Source organism: Triticum urartu, chromosome 2A (genome assembly GCF_056163025.1).
Source record: "Triticum urartu cultivar PI428250 chromosome 2A, HENAU_Tu73, whole genome shotgun sequence".
Lineage (NCBI taxonomy): Eukaryota > Viridiplantae > Streptophyta > Magnoliopsida > Poales > Poaceae > Triticum > Triticum urartu.
Genome location: NC_141874.1, coordinates 646616262 through 646635554, shown reverse-complemented (window position 1 = coordinate 646635554; position 19293 = coordinate 646616262). Strand labels below are relative to the sequence as shown.

Below are 19293 nucleotides of genomic sequence, written 5' to 3'. Positions count from 1 at the left end.
GAGGAGGACGCGGAGCAGCAGACGTCGGACATGGCCATGAAGGGTGCGGAAGCGGGCCGGGGAGGAAGAAGATGAAGGTCATGTAGATCTGGCACATCTGGTTGCTGGATTTGGCATGGCCGACGTGCTAGGCGAGTTTGAGGTTGCTCAAGCGAAGGAGGCGATGTAGCACCAGACCATCATCGACTCCTTCCACTCGAAGACGAAGGTGGAGGCAAACCGCCGCTACCCTGCGAGAGGCACGAGCGAAGGTGGACGCAATCTTCGAGGACAACATAGAGTCCGATGAGGAGCCGGAGCTGCGGGAGGCGGTCATCCATCAGGAGGCTAGTTCGTCTGGCACTGCCGACACGGCTTCCCGCTCCAAAATGTCGTAAAAGAAAAAAATGACTTCCGGGTCCACGACTCAGCCACCCACAAGTTCTTTTCCGGCATGGTGCCGTGTCTCAAGCATTGCGAGTTTGTTTTCGCATTTTTATTCCGACGACAAGATTTGCCTTTTTTTTTGCAACGAGATTTGTTCAGCGAGAACACGAGAATACGACACGCGGGAAAGCGGACCACGTAGGTCCGGCGACTGCACGAGACCACGTACACGTACAGGGATGCATCCGTCCGATCCGATCGGACGGCCAGGCCTCAGCCGCCCAAGTTGACCCCGGCGCCTCGATTCCGTTCGCACGGGCGGGTCCCGGCGGCTACGTGCTTCCTCCGTCGCGGGCCACGCGCATTCATTATTCACTGCCGCGGGCGTTCACACCTCTGTCCATAACAAGATTCCAAGCCCCAACCTGCCCCCGGCCGTGGGCCTGGCCCTATAAATCTCCCGGTGACGTCCCGGCCCACCCTCCCATCCTCGTCGTCTCCACGCTACCGCCTCCTCCTCCCCCCCCCCCCCCCCCCCCCCAAACTCCCAACTACCCGCTCCGCTCCTGAGTTCCGAGCCCGCCCGATCTCCCGCCGCAGCCATCCCGCCGACGCCGCTCCGTCAGGTCGCACGGGGAACCTCGCCATGGCCGCCGCGTCCTCCGCCACCTCCGTCCACGACTTCACCGTCAAGGTCCGCCCCGCTCTCCCCTCCCCCCCTTCGGTCTCTGTATTTATCTCACACGCTGCTAGATCCCCTGCTCGGCTTGCCCCCGACTCCGAGATGGCTCTAGGTATGCTTGATCTTCGCTTTGCTTGTTCGGGTGGACCTTCGTGTGGACTTCTCCGCCGATCCGGTGGATTTAGACTGCCGAACCGTCTGAATTCGCTGACCGGTAGTTCGTTTAGCCTGATTTCTGGAAGGCGCGAGGTGAATTGTGCGGTAGTACGACTGTGTTGAACGGCTTTCCCTTGGTGTGCAGGATTCAAGCGGCAAGGACGTCGACCTCAGCGTCTACAAGGGGAAGGTTCTTCTCATTGTTAACGTCGCATCCCAGTGGTACGTACGACCTTTGACCTCGCATCCCATCCTTCTTCATTTTCAGCTCGGCTATGAGACACCTCCAACTTACAGGCAGTGCGTTGAATCAAATTATTTTGTCTGGTCCACCGCAAATGAAAAAAATAAGTACAGTCCAAATCAATAGGTTATTATATGCCGTGTTCTACTTGACTGTCCAAAATAATGATCGTCTACGACGTTAAACATGGACTCTGTACTAAATAAATTCCATACAGAACCTTACTTCTTCAGCTATTAGGCTGCTAATTATTGTCTGTGACCAATTGTTCCAGTGGCCTAACTAACTCCAACTACACCGAGCTGAGCCAGCTGTACCCAAAGTACAAGGACCAAGGTTTTTCCTTCATCCATTGTTTTTTGTACCTTTTACCTTGTTATTATATCTATGTCATATGGATTACTGGGTTTAATCTGCTTATTGCTTGATGATGTACTGGTTAGTCGATTTACACAACAAACTCCGGTTGTTGGATGCTAACCTCTGTGTTCTATTGCCAATTTGTGGTTTTACAGGCTTTGAGATCTTGGCTTTCCCATGCAATCAGTTTGGTGGGCAGGAGCCTGGCACCAATGATGAGATAGTTCAGTTTGCCTGCACTCGCTTCAAGGCTGAGTACCCCATTTTTGACAAGGTACATTTGTGCTGTGATCTTCCTAGGCGAAAGTAATGCATTTATCTGTTTCAGTGTGACAGCGTTGCAAATGTTTCAGTGGGATGCCCATGAATCTCCGTTTTATCTTAAGAGTTATCCATCCAAGAGGAATGATTTATGTTGCATTATTGAGCCCTAGTTCATATTGTCTGTCAGGTTGATGTCAACGGCAACAATGTTTCTCCCCTATACAAGTTCCTGAAGTCTAGCAAAGGTGGCCTTTTCGGCGACAGCATCAAGTGGAACTTCTCCAAGTTCTTGGTTGACAAGGAGGGTCACGTTGTGGACCGCTATGCCCCGACCACTTCCCCCCTGAGCATTGAGGTAACTAACAGCACGGTGATTCACATCCCCTTTGTACATGTTGAATCCTGAAGCGCTAGGCGGTCAACATAACACTTGCTTTGTGTATCTGCAGAAGGATATCAAGAAGCTGCTTGGGAGCTCTTAGACGCGCCGCTGGCCGGAGCGTCTCGAGAAATTGGCACTCTGTATTCTAGAAACAATAATAATGTTGTGTTGAAATAAAATCTGTACCCAGCATTTCAGAGGCTGCATCTGCTATGTTTTCAGCATCCTACTCTGTAGTTGTTGTATATGTGGTGTTAATGAATGAATTCAAATATTGTAGCTGTTCGGTATGCCTTTCATTGGATCGTGTTGTTGTCTGGTCAGGTTTCTGAAGAACATAATTTCTCACAGCTTGATAGCATGATGCAACTCTGCATTTAATAGCGACAACCACCAATAGGTGGTAATGGGTAGCACAGAAACTTAGCCTAATTTTGTGCCAAAACCATGGATAGCATAGATAAATCCCACGTATCACAAATGTTCAGAAGACGCTTCTGTGTTCTGAATGTGCATTTCATAACCCTTCGACATAAAATGACTTGCTATTACTAGTTTATAGCTCTCACCGATAAAAATCTGCAGAACTACACCGTCGTACCCGACTTAGCAAACGACATATCAATTTTACACGTCTCTAGAAGTCTTAGTTAGAATTTAGAACTACTCTTGCTCCGCGAATTTGAGTTTGGAAGTACACTTCCGCCCACAAAATATCTTTGGAAACCAAAGTTTTTAATAGCTTGCCCTTACAACTGTTACGTTATATCTCCATGTATTATCTTCATGCATATGTCGCAGCATGGTGAAGCCAGGTGCTAACCATTGGTCAGGTCAAAGTCATGGCGGTCAAGTTTGACATCTTCAATCCTGGACCACCCAAACAGAGGCAAAGGTGAAAATGGTTCATAAGGCATTGCATCCAGCTCCCAAGGTACTTTCAGCTCATTAAGTTGGCTGTCACTGGTCTTTGGCTCCTTCTTTTCCTCTGTCACCGTGTAATTGAAGCTTCCAGCAATTACCTGAGGTAACAAAACACGATACAAAAATTCACTCTGTGAGCTTCTACACAAGAGAGAACAAAGGCGGAAAAGAACATCAGGAAGATATCATCGACTGTGTCACCGCAACTGTTTGGAGAATTTACGCATTAGTTTTTTTTTACTGTGGCATGTGCCTGCAGTTCCACTTGGTAAGTGGCAAAATTATGTCATGTACCTGCACAGGGTCTGCAGCGATCAGCGGCCCTCCAACGCTACCTCCAAACAAGCTGCCACAAGGAGTAGAAACCATAATGCTTAAACCCCCATTGCTGTTTCCTGAGCCACCATCATCAGACAGCAGATAAGAGCCTTTTAGTGAAATTACCTCAAACTGACCCTGCAAAGTCAGTTCAAAGTAAGACCAAGAGATGGAAATGCTTTGTTTATGATATAAAATGGACTGAAGGAGGGGAACCATTTTTTTCCCACGCTACATAAGGGGATTAAGAATTTGTACTGGTCTATTAGCACACATCAAACTGATATAAGACAAGCAATTCATTAATTGCTGAAAATGGGGGGAATAGTAGTAGCCACTAGCCAATGTTGGACACTGAGGCAAACCTGGTAAACTGCATTGTCAAGGCCACCTGAATGTGAAGATAGACGGAGGGTTATAGCTGATAATGGGCCATTGGCTGATAGAATACAGATGGATTTGGAATGCAGCTCTGATAACAGCATAATCTTGGAGGTAATATCCTGTGCATAAAAGTACTTTCAGTATTGCTGTTAAATTATCGGCAACATATGAACAGTGTGCACTCAATGAATCTTCTATGGCCACACCAATTTTCTTTAGAAAAAGGAACTGGGTGCTAAAAGTAGAAAACAAGTGATTTTTCTATCACATGTTGAGACCAAACACAGCCACATCAAAGATCTGTGCAGAAGCCTGACAAGGACAAAATTCTTTAGCCCATCATATACGGATCAAGGACCTACCAGTGCATAAAACACGATGAACGGAAGATCCCGTACAGACTGCACTGCACCGCACAAGAACATGCAGAAAGAAGTAGACTGAAGTTCTGTTTGAAATGCTATGGGCTTATGGTAGTCAAATAAATAGTATGTATTACGTTAATGTTGAGAACCTGCAGTTTGGTAGAATGAAGTTCACACTTGTCTAAATTTGGAAATTTGCTACTCCCTCCGATCTGAAATAAGTGTTGTGGTTTTAGTTAAAATTTGAACTAAAATACGACACTTATTTTGGATCAGAGGGATAGTGAACAAGGAGAGAGGACAAAATTAACGTTGATCATCTTGCAGACAATACACTCCAAAGAGCAGTAAACTAAAGATAGTAGTACATGACATTCTTTTCACACATCAGTGACATCACATAGTAAATTATCGCAAAGTAATTTTGTAATTTTATTCACATCATACAGTAAATTATCTACAGGTTCAAGACCCAGGGAAACAGAAACAGAATAAACCAGGTTAGACGGAAAAAAATGGGAACATTCCTCAGCAGCTGAAGCGCCATATTAATCTAACTAATGCGTAATGAATAGTAAAACAACACACATACACAAAGCAAAATAAAAGTTGGCATTGTTCTTGTAATTTGCAACTTAGATGGGTAGGTGCCTGAAGCTGCATACCTCTCCCCGATTGATAAGCAGTATATGTGGAGCAAATGCATTTCCAGGTGAGCACCCCCCTGTTGATCATCAAAACATAAATTCAGGGCCACCTGATGAACACACAGAAGGGCAAGCCTTCTATCAAAGGAGATGAAATTTTGAAGCAGTAAACTTCGGCAGTACGATGTAACATCCAGTTATACTTATACACAAGCACAAAGACATCACGTTCTTTGACTGTCAAATTTCTAGACATTTAGAGTTGACACTCGTACCCGTTCTACTGTGAGAAGAAGCTAAACGACATTTATGATCACGCGGCGTTTGCACATCTCTTGGACACCATGGTGATAGATTGCACATGGAAAAGGAGCACCTTTATTTCAGAACAGGTTGCTGAGAACATTGTCCATGAACAATACCATCTAATTACTTTGACAGTGGCAACCATTACATCACCGCAGTAAAATCATGCGACTAAAAGCTCTAGTAGTTAGGATGTCGTTCTCTCGGCTCGCTTCCAAGATCACCCTTTTTAATTAGGGCCCCCTAATTAATTCCCCAGGCACCACCCCACAACCCGGCACCTAACAACTCTAAATAAAGACTACAGGCACAGCACCAAAACGAGGCCCCGCCACTAAAATATGGAGCTCCAAAGCCGAAAGAGCGCAAACAAATCAAGCGAACAGCGAGCAAACAAGGGGGCTCGCTGTTGCTCGCGAACGGCACTCACCGAGAAGCGCGAGCTGCGACTTCCTCCCTCGGGGCCTCGGTGGTCCGCTCCTCCGCTTCGCCGCCGCCTTCTTCTCCGACGAGGAGGCCGTCATCGCCGCGGGCGGCGGTCGCATTGCTGCGGGGCCCTCGGCGCCGCCGCCGATTTCGATGGGGGGCGGTGCCGAACCCTAGGCGCGTGATCTTTCCGCCGCCTGCGTGCGGAACAGTGGCGTTGCAGAGAGCTGCAGGGTTTTCAGGCTGATGGTGGGGGGTTAAAGTTGTGCGGTGTTTGCAGGTTGTGGATGGTTAAGTGGAAGAAGGTGGTTAGCGTGAGTCCATCATCCCTGTGACGAACTACTTACTGTCTGAGAGGGAGTAGAAGAAAAATTACCGCTGAGAAGTCATGGGCTTGGGCCTCGGCCATATCTTACTTTGGGCTTCGTTGGGCTCAAGTCCATCCCTATCCCCGCAAAAGAAGTCCATCCAATATCTTATAGTATTTCTCAAAAAAAATAAAAAAAATAACACATGTGCTGTTAGAAGCAAAGTAAGCACCCTCAATACCTAGCCGCCACCCCCTTAAAAAAAGCCTAGGGTTCCTCTACCTCTTGCCGGCACCGTCGTCGGTCCGCATCATCTCCGGTGGCCCTAGAGGCCATGGAGGCATGGTGAATTCCGGCCCTTGTCGGCGGGAGGGTTCCGTTTAAGATGTTTTTTTGAGTTTTGTTAGGATTTGTGTCCGGCTCAGGAAGGCGAGACGGTGGCGGCTTTCCGAAGATGGAATGAGGTTCTCCTCGCCTAGCCCGTCTCAATGGTGCATCTAGCATCACCGAAGGGCGTGTGGAGGTGTGTCTCTAGCGGATCTCACGGGATTCAGTCGGTGGTTGTCTTTGGTGGATCTACTCGGATTCGGTCTTCGTTCGTCTACGTTCTTTTGTTTTCAGGTTTGATCCTTCCGATCTACGTATTTCTTCATCGGCGACAGTTGTTATCCTGGTGCGTTAGTCATATGGGGCCTTAGCACGACGACTTCTCGACTGTCTACTACAACAAGTTTTTCCCGGCTCCGGCAAAGGAGGGGTGATGACGGTTGCGTGCCTTCGGCTCGCTTCAATGCTTGTAGTTGTCGCTAGGTGGTCTATGGATTTGGATGTAGTTTTTATTATTTTTTATGTTCGTTGTCCTATCATGATCGAAGATGAATAAATTGTAAGTTTTCTCGAAAAAAGAGAAACAAAGTAAGCAGCGACAATTAATATGGATCAGAGGGAATAATTTTTTCCTAGCAACAAACATTGTTAAATCTTCTACATATGTGCAAATTTCCGAAAAGAAAAACTTCTCCTAATGCTTTGAACAAATAAAATAAAATCAATGCTCCAAAAAGAACAAATATAAATGGGACTTCTTCATGGAAATTCTTATCACAGGATGCTGGGCCATTTGGAACCAAAGAAATGATGAAATATTTGAAGACACAAGATGCTCCTTACTACAATGCAGGATCAACTTCACAAGACACTTCAAAGACACAATGATCAGGGCTAGGCCTAGTATCAAGGAGGGTGAGGGAGTCCTGGATTAGGGGGTGTCCGGATGGCCGGACTATACCTTCAGTCGAACTCCTGGACTATGAAGATACAAGATTGAAGACTTCGTCCCGTGTCCGGAAGGGACTTTCCTAGGCGTGGAAGGCAAGCTTGGCGATACGGATATGTAGATCTCCTACCATTGTAACCGACATTGTGTAACCCTAACCATCTCCGTGTCTATATAAACCGGAGGGTTTTAGTCCGTAGGACAACATACAGAACAACAATCATACCATAGGCTAGCTTGTAGGGTTTAGCCTCTCCGATCTTGTGGTAGATCTACTCTTGTACTACCCATATCATCAATATTAATCAAGCAGGACGTAGGGTTTTACCTCCATCAAGAGGGCCCGAACCTGGGTAAAACTTCGTGTCCCTTGCCTCCTGTTACCATCCGGCCTAGACGCACAGTTCGGGACCCCCTACCCGAGATCTGCCGGTTTTGACACCGACATTGGTGCTTTCATTGAGAGGTCCTCTCTGTCGTCGCCATCAGGAAGGATGCCTCGTCCCGTCTTTAAAGACGGCACCGTTGCTAAGGGAGCTTTGACTGTCGGCCAAACCCTCCGGCGAGGTGGTTTTCTTATGACCGCCTGTTCGGCTTCTACGCCGACGATGACCTCTCAAGCCATCGAAAACAATCTTCATGTCAGTTCAGAACTCGCCGAGCAGTTAGATCCAATGGAGCTCTCCTCCATAAACGAGCTCTTGGATCGCATTGCCGCCCTGGGAGTCGCTACGGATTACGACCAGATTGGGCCTAAACCCGATCTGAGAGAGATTAACTCTCCCCAAGTCACCCATCACGTTGCCGTGGTAGAGGGACAGTGCGGCGACCCTTCATCTATCTTAAGGACTAGCTACGTCCTGATTCCTGATCCCTCCAAGCCGGATACCCGCGGAGGGGAGGATATCACTCAAGACCTGAACTTAGAGTCAGGCGACGGGTTGGATTCATTGGACAACATCCAGGAATCCAAATTTTCGAGTTCGGAAATTCCTCGGCCTCTGAGCCTCAGATTGGGTGAGGCTTCGGATTTAATTCCACCCACCCACCCGAACATAAGCGATCTATCCCAAATCAGGCAAGAGCCCGATGAAACAGTACATCATTACTGGGCCAGATTCCTCCTGGTTAGGAACAGGATAAGGGACTGCCGCGAGGAAGACGCAATCTCAATCTTCTGCAATAATTGCACGGACAAGGGAATCCTCAACGCCATAAGTCGCCATGATATTACACGCTTCGCTGACTTAGCGTCCATTGTACGAAAGTACTATGCGATGGAAAGCGCCTGGAAAATAGAAATAAAATTTTGGGACGATCCGGCCCTGAATACAAACCCAGTCCGAAATAAAATGGTGCATCATCGCCAGACACCCGGGTCAAACACCAAAAAGCAAAAACCCTCTACAGGGCATGGAACCGTACTGGAAGGATGGCTTAATGGACCCTGTAAAATTCACAGTACAAAGGACGCCACACCAACTCACAGCCTTAGAGCATGTTGGATACTCCGGCAGGTGGCCAAAATTGGCGAAGATCTCCTAATTCCGGAGGCCACAGAAAGCCACCCCAGAGACACCAATACGGTATTAACAGTCTTCGAGACTTTCGCATCAAATAATATGCGAAAAAGGACACTCCACAGCCTTGCCGAATTCTACCAAGTAGCAACAATAAATCCATGGAGTGACACGGCTATTACGTTTAACGCCAGTGATGAACCTAAATTTCGAACAGCCCGAGCACCAGCCGCATTGGTCCTCAGTCCAATAGTGGACGGCTTTCGTCTTACCAAGGTACTCATGGACGACGGCAGCGGATTGAACCTCATTTATGAGGAAACCCTTCAAAAAAATGGAAATAGACTGGAACCGCATTGAGCGAAGCAGCACAACCTTTATAGGAATAATCCCCAGTCGGGAATCGCGCTGTACAGGAAAAATCACACTAGATGTGGTGTTCGGCACGCCGGATAATTACAGGTCCGAAGAGGTCACGTTCCATGTGGCTCCGTTCAGCAGCGGTTATCACGCTCTACTAGGGCGGGAAGCGTTTACAATCTTCCAAGCAATACCCCATTACGGGTACATGAAGCTCAAGATGCCCGGGGCTAACGGGATCATCACTCTCGCTAGTGATCCGGACATAGCACTCCGCGCCGAAAACAAGACAGCCGCACTGGCCCTCGAGGCACTATCCGAAGCCCTAGCGGCTGAAGAACTGACTGCGCTGCGCTCCACGGTGAATAGGGACGATGTGGTACACGACAAAAGATCCAAGTCCACCTCCTTTAAACCGGCGGACGAAATAGTCAAATTCCAGGTCCATCCAATGGACCCCAATAAAACAGCTTCCATTGGGGCACAGTTAAACCCTGATGTAGACGTCGCACTGCGAGAGTTCCTACGAGAGAACTGGGACATTTTCGCCTGGCACCCTTCAGACATGCCAGGAATCCCACGCAGGCTGGCCGAGTACAGCTTAAATATCCTAAAAGTATTCAAACCTGTCAAACAAGCTCTTCGGCGTTTTTCCGAACCTAAGAGACAGGCCATGGGAGAGGAGCTAGCAAAGTTATTGGAGGCCGGATTCATCAGAGATATAAAACATCCGGACTGGCTAGCAAACCTGGTGATGGTACCAAAGAAGGACAAATCCTGGCGCCTGTGCGTTGATTTTAAAGACCTTAACAAGGCTTGCCCAAAGGATCCCTTCCCCCTACCCCGCATCGATCAAATTATCGACGCTACTGCAGGACACGATTCGTTGTGTTTCCTCGACGCATATTCTGGCTACCATCAAATCAAGATGGCAGAGTCAGACCAAGCCGCAACGACATTTATCACACCATACGGCCCATTCTGCTTCAACACAACGCCCTTCGGGCTCAAAAACGCCGGCGCAACATATCAGCGCATGATTCAGACATGTCTCGCAAACCAGATCGGCAAAAGAGTGGAGGCATATGTAGATGATGTGGTCGTCAAAACAAGACATGTCGAATCTCTAGTAGACGACTTGAGGCTCACATTTGATAACCTCCGAACATACGACATCAAGCTCAACCCGGAAAAATGCGTTTTCGGCGTCCCAGGCGGAAAGCTCTTGGGCTTCATTGTATCCGGTAGAGGAATTGAAGTAAATCCAGCCAAGATCCGAGCTCTGTCACAATTGGATATCCCAAAGAACCTCAAACAAATACAAAAGTTAACCGGATGCGTGGCGGCTCTAAGCCGCTTTATCTCCCGCTTGGGAGAAAAGGCCCTACCCCTTTACCGCCTCCTTCGGCGCACCGAACACTTCGAATGGACGAATGCAGCCACGGCCGAACTCGATGAAATAAAAGCCATATTGCCAACAAACCCAGTCCTGGCCGCGCCAAACATTGGCGAACCAATGCTATTGTACATTGTAGCAACACATCAGGTTGTAAGCGCAGTGCTCGTTGTCGAACGAGAAACGGACGGACACAAATCCCCCCTTCAAAAGCCGGTCTATTATGTGTCCACTGACCTCACTCCGTGCAAATCACGGTACCCGCATTATCAAAAGATCGCGTACGCGGAATTCATGGCATCCTGGAAGCTACGACACTACTTTCAAGAGTGTTCAATAACAGTAGCCTCGGAAGTACCACTTAACGATATTATAAACAACCGTGACGCAACGGGCCGGATTGCAAAATGGGCCATTGAGCTCCTCCCATTTGACATAACTTATAAGCCACGGCGGGACATCAAGTCGCAAGTTTTGGCCGACTTCATCGCAGAATGGACAGAGGCCGAACTCCCTAAAGAGTACGGCACATATTCAAATTGGATCATGCATTTCGACGGCTCCAAGATGTTGGCCGGACTAGGGGCTGGCGTCGTTTTGACGTCCCCCACAGGAGACACAGTTCAATACGTACTCCAGATTATGTACACAGACTCCAACAATGCAGCCGAATATGAGGCCCTTTTACATGGCCTCCGGATGGCAGTATCCATGGGCATTCAACGCCTAGAGGTGTGCGGGGACTCGAACCTCGCAATATCCCAAATAAATGGAGACTTCGATGCCAAGGATCCAAAAATGGCAGCTTACCGCAACGCCGTCCTAAAAATGTCAGCTCGGTTCGAAGGGCTCGAATTTCACCATATAGCCCGGGAAAATAATCAGGCGGCAGATGTCCTGGCACGCATCGGCGCAAAACGCGATATAGTCCCCCCAACATCTTCTTGGAAAGGCTGTTCAAGCCATCCGTAGTATGGGAAGGCGAGCCGAACAATAACAGCCCGGACCCAACCGTACTGCCCGACACCGAACATTCTGACACAATCGGAGGCTCTGCCAATGAAATAACACCTTCAGCCCACGTAATAATGGCCGTCATCGCCCTGTGGACAGAACCATTCCTCGCCTACCTTACTAGGTAGGAACTCCCCGAGGACCAAAATGAGGCACGCTGCATAGTGCGGCGATCCAAAGCCTACAAAGTCCACGAGGGAGAGCTTTATAAGAAAAGCACTACCGGCATCCTTCAAAGGTGCATCTCCGAAGAGGAAGGGCGGAACCTCCTGGCTGAAATTCATGCCGGACTCGGCGGTCATCACGCTGCAGCTCAGTCCCTTGTAAGCAAGGCATTTCGTACAGGCTTTTATTGGCCGACGGCCCGGGCAGACGCCCAGGACTTAGTCCAACGATGCGTCGGTTGCCAGCTCTTTGCAAACCAAAGCCATATGCCACCCACCGCCCTCCAAACTATCCCCATCACTTGGACCTTCGCGGTCTGGGGGCTTGACATGGTTGGACCCCTTAAAGGCGGAACCCACAAGCAAAAATACTTACTGGTCATGGTGGATAAGTTCACCAAATGGATAGAAGCCAAGCCTGTTAAGACGGCCGAATCCGGACCGGTGATAGACTTTATATCCGGGGTTGTACACCGTTACAGCGTCCCCCACAGCATCATCACTGATAACGGCACGAACTTTACGGCCGACGAGGTAAAACTCTGGTGCAAAAACATGGGCATCAAGCTCGATTATGCTTCCGTCTATCACCCACAAACTAACGGCCAGGTCGAACGTGCAAATGGTCTTATCATGAGCGGCATCAAACCCAGATTAGTGCGGTCCCTCAAGGAATCTAACACGCACTGGGTAGAGGAGCTCGACTCCGTACTCTGGGGGCTGCGGACCACGTTGAATCGCACCACCGGATACACACCATTCTTTATGGTGTGCGGCGTAGAGGCAGTTTTGCCTTGTGACATAATTCATGCCTCACCTCGAGTGCGCATGTACGAAGAAAGAGAAGCCGAGCTTGATCGGCAGGACAGTTTAGACGCATTGGAGGAGGAGCGTGACGTGGCAAAAGCCCGTTCCGCATTCTATCAACAGCAGGCTCGAAGATACCAAAGCAGAGAATTACGGGCCAAAAATTACAACGTTGGCGAATTAGTTCTATGCCTACCGGACAAGAAAAAGGACAAACTCAAGCCCAAGTGGGAAGGTCCCTTCATAATTGACCAAGTCCTGACTGGTGGAGCGTACTGCCTGCGAGATGCATCGGATAACCGACTTGAGCCGAACCCATGGAACGCAGCCCGTCTCCGAAGATTCTATGCCTAGCGCCGGACTCTGTGTTCGTCTCCTTCCTCTGTCCATTTTTTATATACTGTCTGTCTTACATTTCTCTCCTTCTCCCCTTCCTTTCTCTTATAGCCTTCAAAGGCTCATCAAATGACGTGCTATTCGCACTCATTAAACCTGGGGGCTTCTTTTAACAGAAGCTTATTTATATGGGCTTCATTCCCAACACATGTGTTACACTTCCGCATGTACCTTTTATTTCACCATTATATGCATCGATATGACTTAAGTTTTGGCCAAGCTGGGTTGCCTGGCTCCTGTGCTTACCCCTACGTTCCCGATTATTCGGCTAGGCGGTAAAGGGAGCACCTCTGCGATTGTTACTGCCGGATGAGCCGAATGTGTACCTTAGACTGGGTGAAGCCGAAAGCTAGCGTTCTTAAGGGAATATTCAGTCGGTGACCTAAAAGATGATCTTTTCACTTATTTATTTATGCGCCCCCAGATGCTTTTTCCCGCATCTTTTTCGAAGAATGGGCATGCACTTTAGGGCATGCCTCCCAGGGAAAGGAATCCCTAACGGAACTATTCTCCCTGGAAAATGTTTCTTACTAACCATGTAATATAACATAACTAGTCGGGCACTTGTCTGTTCACGCACTAATGACCCCTACGCCTGGTATCCATGCATTCCCCGGTTCTTATATAACCGCATGGGAATTCGGACACACTCCGGACCGTCAGGTCCCGAGGCTGAAGCGAAAAGATCGGCCATGACAAACGATCTACAATCCGGCTAGAAGGCATTATAAATGTCAATTAAATTACATAGTCATTCTGACTAATTGTATTCCTCTTCAATACCATCTAACAGGCTGTCTAATTTACAGTCCTGCTGGGAATACTTTGCGGCCAATTCTACTTGGCCATATACTAAGCTTATAGGGATCTCCTTCCCATCGGGCCCCACAGGACCGACCTCGGCCATGTGGTTGGGGTCAGCCTTTGTGTACCGCGTCTTCACCATGGCCCAAGCCTCCCTAGCGCCTTGACGGCAGGCCGATATCTTCCACAATCAGAAGTGCCGCCGTGCTCCCTTTAGCTTCTCCGCAAGCTCTCCAAGACCTTCGGGCATGGAGATGGATGGCCACAAGGCCTGGGCGACGCCTTGCATCGCCTGCCGAACTCGCTCGAGCAGTTGCGAGAGCTCGGGAAGAAGGTCACCCGTAGAACCGGGCATCTCCTCTACAGGACGACCTGTTAGCACACCTACATACATTACTCTGTTAGTCGACTTCCCCGCCGAAACTTTTTTCAAAGGTTCGTTCAAGCACTTACTAAATATGCCGCGCCGAAGTCGCTGATTCTCCTTAATGGAGTCTGACAGCTGGGCACGAACATCTTTCAGGTCGATGCCCAGCTTGGTGTTGGCATCTTGGAGATCGTTCTTCTCCCGCCTCACCTTTGTCAGCACCTTCTCACTAGCCTTCAGCTGGCATAGGAGTTGTTGCCTTTCCGGACTCAATCCGCCGCCATCTGCAAATTCATTTGTCAGATTCGTGAAGGAAATATGCCCTAGAGGCAATAATAAAGTTATTATTTATTTCCTTATATCATGATAAAAGTTTATTATTCATGCTAGAATTGTATTAACCGGAAACATAATACATGTGCGAATACATAGACAAACAGAGTGTCACTAGTATGCCTCTACTTGACTAGCTCGTTAATCAAAGATGGTTATGTTTCCTAACCATGGACAAAGAGTTGTCATTTGATTAACAGGATCACATCATTAGTTGAATGATCTGATTGACATGACCCATTCCATTAGCTTAGCACCCGATCGTTTAGTATGTTGCTATTGCTTTCTTCATGACTTATACATGTTCCTATGACTATGAGATTATGTAACTCCCGTGTGCCGGAGGAACACTTTGTGTGCTGCCAAACGTCACAACGTAACTGGGTGATTATAAAGGTGCTCTACAGGTGTCTCCAAAGGTACATGTTGGGTTGACGTATTTCGAGATTAGGATTTGTCACTCCGATCGTCAGAGAGGTATCTCTGGGCCCTCTCGGTAATGCACATCACTTAAGCCTTGCAAGCATTGCAACTAATGGGTTAGTTGCGGGATGATGTATTACGGAACGAGTAAAGAGACTTGCCGATAACGAGATTGAACTAGGTATTGGATACCGACGATCGAATCTCGGGCAAGTAACATACCGATGACAAAGGGAACAACGTATGTTGTTATGCGGTCTGACCGATAAAAGATCTTCGTAGAATATGTAGGAACCAATATGGGCATCCAGGTCCCGCTATTGGTTATTGACCGGAGACATGTCTCGGTCATGTCTACATTGTTCTCGAACCCGTAGGGTCCGCACGCTTAAGGTTTCGATGACAGTTATATTATGAGTTTATACGTTTTGATGTACCGAAGGTTGTTCGGAGTCCCGGATGAGATCACGGACATGACGAGGAGTCTCGAAATGGTCGAGACATAAAGATTGATATATTGGAAGCCTATGTTTGGATATCGGAAGTGTTCCGGGTGAAATCGGGATTTTACTGGAGTACCGGGAGGTTACCGGAACCCCCCGGGAGCTATATGGACCTTAGTGGGCCTTAGTGGAAGAAGAGGAGAGGCGGCCAGGGCTGGGCCGCGCGCCCCTCCCCCCTAGTCCGAATAGGACAAGGAGAGAGGGGGCCGGCGCCCCCCTCCTTCTCTCTCTCTCTTTTCCCACCTCGTGAATCCTATTCCAACTAGGAAAGGGGGGAGTCCTACTCCCGAAGGGAGTAGGACTCCTCCTGGCGCGCCCTATGATGGCCAGCTGGCCTCCCCCTCTTGAACCTTTATATACGGAGGCAGGGGCACCCCATAGAGACACAAGTTGATCCACGTGATCATATTCTTAGCCGTGTGCGGTGCCCCCTTCCACCATAGTCCTCGATATATTGTAGCGGTGCTTAGGCGAAGCCCTGCGACAGTAGTACATCAAGATCGTCACCACGCCGTCGTGCTGACGGAACTCTTCCCCGACACTTTGCTGGATCGGAGTCCGGGGATCGTCATCGAGCTGAACGTGTGCTAGAACTCGGAGGTGCCGTAGTTTCGGTGCTTGATCAGTCGGGCCGTGAAGACGTACGACTACATCAACCGCGTTGTGCTAACGCTTCCGCTGTCGATCTACAAGGGTACGTAGATCACACTCTCTCCTCTCGTTGCTATGCATCACCAAGATCTTGCGTGTGCGTAGGAAATTTTTTGAAATTACTACGTTCCCCAACAATTCGCACCCATGTCGTGCTTCGCAAAATACTTATCTTTCGAAGTGTATATTACCAGAGGGGGTCTCCTTGGGCTCCCCTGCCGCGGATAGTGCGGCCTCAAGTTGGGCTTTGCACTCTTTCAGCTCCTGGGACAGTAGGGAATTCTTTTCTGTAAGAACCTGCATAACAAATGATCCTTAAATCAGTTATTCTAACTGTTTCAAGTCTCGGGGGCTACTGGTATATATATATATATAATTGCCAAAATTTTCTTACCCGTATGTCTTTTACATATTGCTCCGTGGCTCTAGCTAGACCATTTTGAGTGGCACGGAGGTACGCATCTCCTGAATTGAAGACATCTAATGCCTCTCGGGAGAAACAAGCATCGCGAAGAATTGTTCGGCGACGCATGTGGTTCATGGCACTCTCCACCTCAGAGTTGGTGGCAGACAACCTGTCCACATCCTCCGTCGGAGGAGCATCCGGTGTGCGCCTTGTGTTCGCCTCCGCCTCCGGACCAGGCTTTGGAGCCTGGCTGGTGGAGGCGCGATTGGCAGCCTCTCCGGGTATAGTCCGGTGAGGTCTCTTTGTCCTGAAGAGAGCACGAGTGTCAATATGCCTTGAAGGTATAACACCTGGGATAAGGGGACGCGCCATACCTTTGCGCTGACACCTCGGTCTGGGCTGCACTTCTTTTCTACCCACGGGGCCCTGCGGCCCCTTGTTGGCTTGTCGCCGTAGATTCGGCCTCCCGTCTCAAAAACCTCCCCTGCAAAGCTCGGTTGTAATCAGGAAACTGAAAACACGAGAGGGCGGACCCCTATTCGGGGTACTGGGACTTCGATCTCAGTTACCTGGGAGGCCGGGATTAGCCCTGGGTAATCGACCGTAATGGCCACCAAGGCGTTGTCCTTGCTCAATTGATGGAACACTCCATCAATCAGCTCCACAGATAAGTCCGGATCCTCTTGAGAGGCCGGGTCGAGGGATCGTCCTGGGTCCTCGGGTTGTGGAGGAGGGTTGTTTATTTCTTTAACAGCCTGGCGCAGTTCCTGCATTGAAGTCGTTAGACTGAATATTTAACAATGGGAATATAAAACGGATGGGCAAGTAAACCACTTACCCAGCTTGGGGGGTTGTACATAGAAAATCCATCCTGTGGGTTGACGCGAAGAAATTCCTCCTCTTCTCCCTTGTACAAAGCGGACAAGGTCTTTGTTAGGGCCGCGGCCGAATCCGGTCCCTTACGGCCGTAGTGGGTGGCGTCGTCCTCCCCGTTGAAATCCCACATGGGGTGGCCTCTGTACTGTAGCGGCTGCACCCCTTGCATGATGCATGCGACCATGACCCCGATCATGGTCAGTCCGGAATGAGCTAACAATCTTATCCGGCCCATCAGGTAACGGACGTCCTTGCCACTTTCCCTCTGAGGGCTCTGTGGATGCCAACTTCGGCGCTTCTTTAGTGGAGCGCTGTCGAACTCAGGGAGGCCGATCCGGACAGGATCCGGCAGCGGGACATCCTCTATGTAAAACCATTCCGAAGGCCAGTCCTCGGACGCCTTCTTTGGGGTTTCAGATAGATATCCGGTCCCGGCGATGCGCCACACTTCGGCTCTGCCCACTTGATATATCGACCCCTTCTGAGAACGGGGCACAAGGCAGAATAGCTCTTTCCACAGCCCGAAATGAGCCTCAACACCCAAGAACAGCTCGCAGAGGGCTACGAAGCCCGCGATATGCAATACGGAGGCAGGCGTAAGATTGTGTAGCTGGAGACCATAGAACTCTAGGAGCCCCCGGAGAAATGGATGGATGGGAAATCCGAGCCCTCTTATTAAATAAGGGACGAGGCATACCCGCTCTCCTTTGGAGGGATTAGGGGCACTCTCCGCTTGCTCTCCGCCATTATAGATGGCAAGACCGGCTCGAACCGGGACCATATAGGCCGGGGGGAGAAATCCCTTGGTCTGGAGCGTCACTAGCTCGCTATGCGGGATGGAGCATCTCTCCCAATATCCAGGCTGAGGGCTGGAGGGGCGAAGGGAGCAGTTGCGACGGCTGGCCATGGTGGTATGGACCTTTGTCGGATGCGCTCTGATGAACACTCGCGAAGGGGAGAAGGTGTGGTTTGGATCTAAATCCTCGTCCCCTTAAATGGGCGGCTCATTTACGCGGCTAGGGGTGTGGATGTAAAAACACTCAGACTTTTCGTATTCATTTGAACACGTGGGAGACGGCCATTATTGGGCGTAGAAGCCAAGAAGCGCAACATTTACAAGAAACTGGACTTTATTCAACAGGTAGACGGAATTTGGAGGAGAACCCGCCTTGCAATGCCGAAGACAATCTGCGCGCCGGACTCATCGTCATTGAAGCCTGGTTCGGGGGCTACTGAGGGAGTCCTGGATTAGGGGGTGTCCGAATGGCCGGACTATACCTTCAGCCGGACTCCTGGACTATGAAGATACAAGATTGAAGACTTCGTCCCGTGTCCGGAAGGGACTTTCCTTGGCGTGGAAGGCAAGCTTGGCGATACGGATATGTAGATCTCCTACCATTGTAACCGACTTTGTGTAACCCTAACCCTCTCCGGTGTCTATATAAACCGGAGGGTTTTAGTCCGTAGGACAACATACAGAACAATAATCATACCATAGGCTAGCTTGTAGGGTTTAGCCTCTCCGATCTCGTGGTAGATCTACTCTTGTACTACCCATATCATCAATATTAATCAAGCAGGACGTAGGGTTTTACCTCCATCAAGAGGGCCCGAACCTGGGTAAAACTTCGTGTCCCTTGCCTCCTGTTACCATCTGGCCTAGACGCACAGTTCGGGACCCCCTACCCGAGATCCGCCGGTTTTGACACTGACAGAGGGCATGATTTCTTGGCTAGATAGTATGTAATAATTATATATGTAATCATGTTCCCTACTAACTGACTGTAATTGGCATGATCATGCCCCCTTGTAAACTCTTTTAACCCCTAATTTATAATGAAAAAGATCACAATAGGGATTTTCCC

The 19293-nt window shown here is 49.1% G+C and overlaps 2 protein-coding genes across 2 annotated transcripts; one reads left to right on the top strand and one right to left on the bottom strand.

Moving 5' to 3' along the window:
- The first annotated feature begins 886 nt into the window (after positions 1–886).
- GPX6 (glutathione peroxidase 6) lies at positions 887–2753 on the top strand. Its single transcript, XM_048702824.2, has 6 exons — positions 887–1060; positions 1350–1426; positions 1723–1784; positions 1964–2082; positions 2260–2427; positions 2522–2753. The coding sequence occupies exons 1-6, from the start codon at positions 1013–1015 to the stop codon at positions 2552–2554; spliced, it is 507 nt and encodes a 168-aa protein (XP_048558781.1). The 5' UTR covers positions 887–1012; the 3' UTR covers positions 2555–2753.
- A 152-nt stretch (positions 2754–2905) lies between these two features.
- LOC125539382 (AT-hook motif nuclear-localized protein 10-like) lies at positions 2906–6257 on the bottom strand. The gene is made up of 5 exons (XM_048702822.2): positions 5829–6257; positions 5111–5169; positions 4062–4199; positions 3673–3834; positions 2906–3476 (listed from the first exon to the last, which is right to left on the bottom strand). The coding sequence occupies exons 1-5, from the start codon at positions 5941–5943 to the stop codon at positions 3273–3275; spliced, it is 678 nt and encodes a 225-aa protein (XP_048558779.1). The 5' UTR covers positions 5944–6257; the 3' UTR covers positions 2906–3272.
- Between the last annotated feature and the right edge of the window lie 13036 nt (positions 6258–19293).